Raw genomic sequence first — 8927 nt, 5'->3', positions numbered from 1 at the left:
CAATCACTTCCCCCTGCCTGGCTTCCCACTCACAAGGGCCTTCTCTCGCCTCTAACTCCCACTGCCTGTTCCCTCTCCACGCTTCTCTCTTTGCACATGCACGGGCTCTTGCCCAAGCACGTTTTCCCACACATCGTGAAACAGGCTCAACACGTGCGCGAAGTGCTGTTGGCGCGCCCGTCGCGCGGTCGAACGGGAGCGGCGCAGTTGCTCAGCAAGCCCACCTGTCGTAGTGGCCGCGCCCGAAATTGGTGAGGCCCCGACCGATGCTGTCACCAGCCCTGCTGATGCCTACGCCCACGCCTTCGCCCACGCTGCGGAGCCCCAGCCAGATCCCGAGCGCGAGGGAGATTTGGGCCAGGACCTCCAGCGCATCGCGCATGGCGGGTCGTAAACCGCGTCCAGGCGAAAGCAATTGCGCCGGGGCCGTGACACTGAAGGCCCGTTCGCACTGGACGTGAGGTTACGTGAGATTCAAGACGTAATGCGCGAGGTTGCGAGCGTTTTGCGCGTACCCGATTATGCGATAGGACCTCTCAATACCGGCAATTTATACTGCCCGCGCCCGCGTGTCTCGTGCGGCCACTGCAGATCGAAGCTGCACAGCAGCAATGGCACGGGAGCGCAAAAAGCTGCCCACAGATGAGATAGATCAGCTGTTCTGGGTCGCTCAAATGCTTGTATGCGGGCGGGTGGTTGTGGGGCCACCAACATGGCGGTGACATGCCTCTCTCGTGGCAGCTGCGCGTGACGCGGCACCGCGGCGCCGCCCGGGCGATTGCGTTGAAAGTTGCGTGTCACCGGGGGTTGGGGCTGGTGCCAGTGTAAGCAGTGCGTATGTGTCTGTCGCATTCCTGCTGCTTGAAGATGCGCCGATGCGTTTTCAGTAGCGCTGGGCGCGAGGGAAGAGGGGCAGGCGCTGGGCGCCAGGGAGGAGGTGCGCTGGGGGGCAGGGTGGAGTGTGCGGGCGCACGGGCGGAGACTGGGTGCAGGGAAGGGCCAGCCGTCAACCCGTCAACCCGTCATTCTGTCAATCCGTCATCAAGTCATCACTGCTATGCGCGGCCCAGCGCGCACGGCACCCCTTGCCGCACACACCGATTTGCCAGTTAGCAGCTGGGCGCCACACGGCTGCTAGGCGCCACCTGCCAAGCAGGCATGCTGCTATGCCTCGCCTTACGCAGGCAGCCTGCTGGTGAGGAGCCGTCAGCGGCCGTCAGCCACTGTACCATCCAAGGTCACTCCACCGGTGCAACAAGGCCCCTGTTTTTCGGCGGTTTTTTGGGGGTTGCGGGCGAGGTGGGCGGCCTGCGGCACGCCCCCGCACCTTGCACACCCACCCGCCAGCCTCGCCCCGCCCGCACGCGGCGCGCACAACGCATCGTTTGTTTGGTGTGCAGGGGCTGCCGGGGGGCGAAGGAGGGGGGTGGACCAGCTGTTTTTCGGCGGTTTTTTGGGGGGTTGCGGGCGAGGGGGCTGGCCCGCGGCGCGCCCCCGCACTTTCCACACCCACCCCCCAGCCTCCCCCCCCCGCCCGCAGGCGGCGCGCAAAACGCACGAAGCTGCGATTCATGGTCTGACAGAGGTTTTAATCAAAAGTTCAGGATACTATAAATCGTATTACGCCACGCAACGGCGCGACCTGTGGCGCCCCGGTGCGCGCGCCGCGCCCTTATGCCGCAGTGCTGCTGCACCGCGCATCGGACGCAGGCGTGTCATGAGCCTGGCACTGGCTCCAAAAGCTGCCGGCATACGTGCAGCAGGATGCAAGTATCTGTATCTATATCTGTATCTGTATCTGTAACTGTATCGGTATCTGTATCTGTGTCTGTATCTGTAAAATTGGAGCTCAGGGTCGTCGGGGCGTTAGATTTGGCAAGTACGGTATCCTCGAGTGCGGCTGCCCGCGGCGCCTACGGCAGCTGCAAAAAAGGGCGAGCTCGGGGCGTGCAGTGCGTACCCCCCGCTTTGGTGTGATGTGCGCCTGAAGACCATGGGCTCTAGCTCGACCCCCCCCCCCAACCTCGCATGGAGAGCTCGCTCTGCCCGACAGGTGAGGGCGGAGCCGCGGAGCCGCACGGGGTCTTGTGGCGGCTGATGCAGCGCGACTACAGCGGCCCTCACGCCCTGGACTGGGAAGCGGCGCTGGGGGAACGTGGGACTGCGGCGGACTGGCGCAGAGCCGCTCGTACGAACGTGCGGGCCAGCATCAGCCGGGGCACGCTCGCCAGCTCCGAATGCAAATGGAGGGAGTCTGAAAACACGTCTGCAGAGGAGTGCGGCGGCGACTGCAGCATAAGCAGCGCGGCCAAGGGGGCGGTGTTTTCGGACCGGGTCGCCGCCAGCAGCGCGGCGCGGCTGGAGAAGCAGGCCAGCAAGGCCGCAGGGCGCACCAACACCGCGCGTGGTGCGATCGACACCGCAGCCAAGGCGCTGAACCTCCTGGCGACGTGAGCGGGGCCGGCGTTGAGCGGGGTGGCTCGCGTCTTGCTGTGCAGCCATGCAGCTTGAATTTGGCTCGAGTCGCCCACGTGGTTGCTGGTCGCGCTCGCTGCTCAGCTGCCCCTGCCCCCTGGCCCCCGCCCACTTTCCAGCAACAGCCCTTCCCCATCCATGCAGGTGCCAGCTGCGGGCGCCCAGCGGGATGCGGGGCTCAAAGCAGCGCGTGCCAAGGTGATGATGGCGCCGCAGGTGCGGACACACATCCGGGCGCTGCGCTGCGAGAACGCCGGCGGCGGCCAGGAGAGCGGGCCGGGAGTGCAGTCATCGGCGGCGGGCTCAAGCATCCTGCCCCCTCACGAGCAGCGGCGCGTGGTGGCAGAGGGGCACGGCCAGTGCTCGCGCAGGGGGCGTCGCCCAGGCGCCGCTCGTGAACGCCGGCGTGCAGCAGCACTCGCGCGGCAGCAGCCTGGCTCTGCTGCGCTTCGCTCAGTTGTCCGTCATCGTGCTGGGCCGGCGGCCGATGCCCTCAGTGCAGCTCTCCTTCTCCGTGCCACTGGCCGGCCAAGTGGCGGCGACGGCAAGCAGACCAAGTCCCTGTCCTTCATGCGCCAGCGCGACGCCTTCGACCTGTGTTTCGCCGGCGCCTTCCCCGCCGCCCTCATCGCCGCGCGCCTGCAGGCCAGTGGGGCCCTGCCTATCCTAGAGCTGGCGCGCGACAGCAGCGACGGCGTGCGCCGCGCCCACGTGCTTTTCAGGGATCCCGCCGGGACGCTGGCGGCATAATCGAGCTGGAGCAGCAGATGCGCAAGCGGCCACGCCAAGCTCACTCCACCCCAGCGCCGCCACCACTGGGATCCAGCCTGCTGTCACTCGGCAATCGCCTGCTGCTCCGGCCTTGTCAGCTTTGCCACTCTATTTGTACTCGAACCCTTAGTTGCTCGTATACCAAACGATGTTTATGACAGTCATTGTTTACCGTACTGTACCTGAGCTGCGCTTGGAGATCTGTCCAATACTGCGCCATAAATCCCAAGCTCCTGCCTCAGCATTCACGTTGTGACAAGACATACGCAAGGCAGTGGCGGTACGTATCCGTTATCAACCGACAGGCCTCTGGCCGCCTGAGGCTTTGGTGGAACGGTGCAATGGTGCTGGGGCGCTCGCAAGTGCTTGCAGCCGGGCGCTTTGTCGGCGAGCGCACATGTGCTTGAGTGGCTCGCTCCGGCACGCATGCAATCATGCTGATGCTACAAATTGAGCGCGCCTGCTTGAGCACCTGTGCGCCCCCATGACGCCCCCCTCCCACGAACGCAGCCATGGCCCGACTCCCGGCCCTGGCCGGCATCGCAAACGCTGCGCTGAAGACGGCGGCGGGCGAAGAGATCCGCGCGGCGACGCTATGGGCGTCCAGTCCCGTCCTCATATTTGCCTTGCGGCGCCCGGGCTGCGTCCTCTGCAGGGACACCGCGAAAAAGGTGGGGCGGTGGGGGGGCGACGCGGCGCTGCACGCCGCAGCAGCCGATGGCGCCAAGGTCCTGGCCCGCAGAGGCGCCGGGCAGCATATAGAAAGCAAAGGCTGCGCGCTCTGGGAGGCTGCAGCGAATGCGGCGTGGCAGGAAGAGCGCGCGGGCGTGCGCGCGGCGCCCCCCTCGCGGCGCGGGTGCGCACGCCAAACAGGGCACCCCTGCATGCGCGCATGCGCTGCCAGGTCTGGGGCGCCCATGCGGAGTTTGAGGCCGCAGGCGTGAAGCTGGTGTGTGTGGCTCACGAGTGGATTGACAGGGAGGTGAGGGTTGGCGGAGGGAGGGGCGGCGGCCACCCAGCCCCCAGACCTGGGTCTCCCTTTTGCTTCGGCGGCGCGGCAGGGCAGCCTGGGGTTGCAAGTGGGGGACTGCCAGGGGGCTGCGGGGGCACGAAAATTTTTCCTCGCGGCCACAGGCTTGAAGGCGCGCCGCAGCCGCTCAAACCCTGCAGCAGCGGCTCGCGGCGCCCTCGCACCGCGGCGCCTCCGCCGCCTGCATGCCACCTGCATGCCGCCTGCTGGCAACAGGGCGCTCGCACGGCCCGATCGCGAGGCGCAGCCCCATCATGCCGGCGCGCCCACGCACCTTCCTCCGCAGATTAAAGCTTTCCACACACCCGAATTCTGGCCTGGAGAAATCTATTGGGACGTGGACAAGGCGTTTTACAAGGCAGGCAGGGGGCGGGGGGGGGGCTGGATGGGTTGGGTTGGGGCTCGCTAGTAAGGGTGTGGCATGGGTTGGGGCTCACAGCAGTGCTTGGTGCGGCGGGCGACCCGCTGCGACGCAGCAGCGGGAGCCACAGCTCGGCCTGATCAGGGGGGAGAGCCCTCGGCAGCGTGGGGTGCCCGTGACCCCAGCCCAGGCCACAGGCAAGTACGCGACGCACACCGCGGATGCGAGTGCACACTTCAAAGCACATGTGCAGTGTGCGCATGTCAACCACGGGCCCTCACACGCGTCATTGCCAAGTGCAGGTGTTCTCAGAGGACGGCAGCGGCGTCCGCAGACAGAGCGCCCTCTCTCTGTAAGAGCCCAGTGGTGGCGCCGCCGCCACGCGCGCGACGAAGCACGGGCGCATGCTGTGGCCGGGCGCCCAAACAGCTGCCCCCACTGCACTCGCCTGGCGCCATCCCTGGGTGGCCGGCCGTGTTGCGGCTGCGATACAGCTTGTGCTGTCTAATTACAGGCCCGCCGCGCCGCCGACGCAAACCAACCTCCCCCCCCCCTTGCGCGCTTGCGCCTGCCCGGCCGCGTCAGGCTCAACCCCTGGAATGCTGCATGGTCGCGCATCAAGGCGGCCGGCCAGCGGGTGCAGGAGTCAAACCTTGTGGGGGATGGCACCATCCTGGGCGGCCTCTTGTTGGTCAAGGCGGGAGAGGGTGGCGTCGCCTACGTGCATGCAGGCGCGTTGTTTGTGATCTGAGTACGCCTGTGGGCGTCACAGTGTGTGCCTGTGCGTGAGTGCGTACATGTATGTGTGTTTGTGCATGCGCGCGCGCCTGCGTGTGTGTGTGTGTATGTGTGTGTGTGTGTGTGTGTGTGTGTGTGTGTGTGTGCGTGTGCACGTTGCGTACAAGCGCACCTGCGTGTATATGTACGCGCATATGATCACAGATTTGCGGGACACATTGTGCCTGATTGGGGCCCAGGCACACCGGGCCTGTGTGCACTCGCCCAGCCCCTCCCCCTACCCCTTCCCTGCCCGCTAAATGTCCGCTGTTGCCACGCTGCCGTTTCTGGGTCCATGCACAGAGAAGTCATTTGGGGAGTTCCCAGAGCCCGAGGAGGTTGTGCAGGTGGTGAAGGCCGCGCTGGGTCAATGACCGCTGACGTGATGGCTTGCAAATGGGGACAGGAGCGTGAACATACATATGTGCAAAGTGCTGTGGGGCAATTGTATAGGGTACTGCATTGGTGAGCTGCTGCCCCGTGCTGCTTGCTGCGCTGTAATATGGCCGAGTTGCAGAGAATATCACTGGCCTGTCTGCCCCACCCTTCATGCGTCATCAGCAAGAACGTGCAGCCACTGCCCAATGAAAAGCTACGATCTAAGTACAGACTTTACAGGCCACAGTGCATTAGGAGCCTGCGGTTGGTGTGCAGTTCTGCTCGCATACAGCCATGCATACAGCCGGCGCCGGGCGCTTTATTGCAACAGAGCGGGACAATTTATTCAGGATCATGGACACACATAGCAAGGCAACACATGGCTGCAACTCCTGCTGTTGAAGCTGGCTGCGATACGTCTCGCAGGCCGCAAATTGGGACTGGCCTGAGCAGTGGAAGGGGAGCAGCCCGCTGGCAAAAGGCCGCCACGTCCGAAACTGCCAACGGTCATTGCAGGTGGCACTTGCGCACGGGGGGCACCGCGAAATTGGTAGCGCGCACAGCGACGCGCAGTTCCACATTATCAGCGGGGATGCTCAGGGGCACAAATCAGAGGGTGCAAAAGTGCCAGGGTGTGCAAGCGCCGTTGCGGTGCAAAACCAACCACCGGTTTCGCGCGTGCAGATTGTCGGTGCACCAACACCTGGACCATGCACTTGCTAACCGCGGGTACTACCCACCGCCGAAGTTTCAGCAGTGATGGGACCGTCTGGGCGTTGAGACAGAGGGGCCAAAGACGCATTAACGGCAGGCGTGCTGCATACACCAGACACTACAGTTGCGGATTAGAGTAACATGAGAGTAAGATGAGTAGTTGTTTGGGGGTGTGCGTGCTTTGCGGGTATCGCCCAGAGCGGCGCCACGGCAGGAGCCAGCGCCCAAAGGCATCAAAGTCTGGCGGATCAGCTCATGGCCCAGATCAGATCAGATTGTCTGCGCGTTTTCGGGCAGCTTGCAGACGTTAGTACCGAGGCCGGCGCCGGCGTCGGCGACACACTGAAGCTGGAGCCCCTTCTTGCCGCCAAGGCTGCGGCACGGGTTGCCCGTCGGGCAGCACGGCTTGCCGCGCCCGCCGCAGCGCAGGCAGACGCCCGACTGACAGTAGCTCCCGCCGCGGCACTTGGTGGCGCCGGCCTTGCCGCAGCCGACGCCGCGCATCTGGCGGCCGGCCTCGTCGTCCTTTCGCAGCTTCTCAGCGCGGATGCGCCCCGGCGCGTCCTTGGCGGGCCCCTTGGGGTTGGGGTCAACGTTGGCGGTCGCAGGGACGACGGGCGGCGGCGCGTTGACGCAGGTTTTAAAGAGGCGGCCGGGTACATCCACGGCGAGCAGGCTGCTGTCAGAGCAGGAGCCTGGGTGAGCGCGCAGGGGCAGGGTGGACGGGAGGGGGCGGGTGCGCGTCAGCGGCCACGCGGGCTGGGGCACGCCCAGCGAGTTTTGGGGCAGCAATCGGCTGATGTATGTCGGCGGACGCCACTGTTGGCTGGTGCTGAGAATCCTGTGGCCCCCGCGAGGCATGGGAGGTGCTCAGTGCACACGACACCCGGCTGCTGCGAACTCACCATCGCCGCAGGCGGGCATGCCGTCATCACCGCACGGCCAGCACTTCAGGCTCTGAGGGCCTTCTACCGATGCACAGACTAGCTGGGCCGAGTTGCATTTCGTCGCGGCGTTGACGCAACAGCGAGAATACGGCTCCCCGCAGCCTGGCGGGTCTCTCTTCGTTTTTATTTGGCTCATGAGCGCGGTGGTGGGATCGGCCAAGGCGAGCTGTGCCGTGAGGATGGCACAGAGGCCGGCCAGGAGGGCGGAGGCGCGAGCCATTGCAGCTGGCGGGGCTTCGTGGTGAGATCGAGCGGTTGCAAGGAGTGTCTGTGATATGGAACAGCCCAATATGCAAGGATTTATTCGTGACCGGATTATGAGTTCTGTTTGGGCTTGCCCTTTCGGGAATTCCTGAAGGGCTCGAGTGAGAAGTGAATTCTGTGGACAGCGAGGGGTCTGTCCGGACAGCTTTAATAAAGATGTACATCCAATACTGAAGGTCATTACCTTGTTATGCTCTGTGACCGCTGTCCAGCCCCGCCCGAAAGGTGTAATTAAGAGATCGCCGCTCGGAACCAGCTCGAAACCCACCTCGAGTCCCTGACGAACCTAAAATGAGGTTCTTACACGTGCTTGCATGCTTGGCGGTGCTAGTTATGGCCGGTGGTGCGCAGGCGCAGCAGCGCCAGGTGACAGGTACCAAAGTCATGATCATCACCGACGACGCTTCGGCCGGGACGAGCCAGCCGTGAGTAGTCCATGATCGCAAAGGGCAAGCAGGGCTTGGGCGCCTGAGGAACTCCTGAGGAAGGCGCCTGAGCTGCACAAAGGCGGTTACGCCCAAGCGCGCTCGCCTCCACGTGCAGCCGTGCACGCACCATGCACGCCCAGCGCCGCCCGCTAGCGGGGCGCTCCTCGACGCCGCCGCGAGCGCCTCACAAACCTCCCCCGCCCCCGTCCCCTCCTCGCAGGTGGCAGAGCATTCAGTTCCTGGCGGACGCCCTCACGGCGGTCAACAAGTCGTACGACGTGTTCACCGTCAACGCCTCTTCGCGCCCAGACTCGACCTGGTTCTGGAACGCGGACGGCACCGGCAAATACGTCGGCTACATCATGTGCGCCCTTGGGGTCCCCAGAGGGGCCACGGGCAACAGAGGCCGCCTGCTCGAAGACTGGGCGGCTGCCTGTCCTCCCCGCTGTTCGCCCCCACAAGTCCGGTGTGCTCTGTTGCCCGCCCCAGCCCATACCCTGCCCCACCTGCCGCCGGCGCTCCCCCTCCGAAACCGCAGGTATCCGCCGCTGGAGAGCCGCGGCGCGCTTACCCCGTCCGAGATTAGCCTGATCTGGGACTACGCCGCCAAGACCGCCGTCAGGAGCATCAAGTACGGCTGCGGCATGACGACCCTGGGCTTCACCGAGACCTCCGCCCCGGGCGGCCCGCTCAACACGCAGCTGTCCTGGAAGCCGGACGCGCCCTTCGGAACGTCGGGGGTGTCGCCCAGCGCCTCCTTCAGCGACGGCGGCGTCTGGCTG

At 65.1% G+C, this 8927-nt stretch overlaps 2 protein-coding genes across 2 annotated transcripts; one reads left to right on the top strand and one right to left on the bottom strand.

The window, feature by feature from the left end:
- Window positions 1-6776: 6776 nt before the first annotated feature.
- On the bottom strand, window positions 6777-7430 carry MNEG_6455 (hypothetical protein; the record flags this gene model as incomplete). The annotated part of the gene is made up of 2 exons (XM_014045070.1): window positions 6777-7201; window positions 7412-7430. 2 exons carry the CDS (start codon window positions 7428-7430, stop codon window positions 6777-6779), a joined length of 444 nt encoding a protein of 147 aa, XP_013900524.1.
- A 620-nt stretch (window positions 7431-8050) lies between these two features.
- Window positions 8051-8918, top strand: MNEG_6454 (hypothetical protein; the record flags this gene model as incomplete). The annotated part of the gene is made up of 3 exons (XM_014045069.1): window positions 8051-8142; window positions 8366-8509; window positions 8684-8918. Coding segments are annotated over 3 exons (471 nt in total), but the record flags the coding sequence as incomplete, so codon positions are not given.
- Between the last annotated feature and the right edge of the window lie 9 nt (window positions 8919-8927).

Source organism: Monoraphidium neglectum (genome assembly GCF_000611645.1).
Source record: "Monoraphidium neglectum strain SAG 48.87 unplaced genomic scaffold scaffold01048, whole genome shotgun sequence".
Lineage (NCBI taxonomy): Eukaryota > Viridiplantae > Chlorophyta > Chlorophyceae > Sphaeropleales > Selenastraceae > Monoraphidium > Monoraphidium neglectum.
Note: the sequence above shows the minus strand (reverse complement) of the source record. Positions and strands in the feature narration are given on the sequence as shown.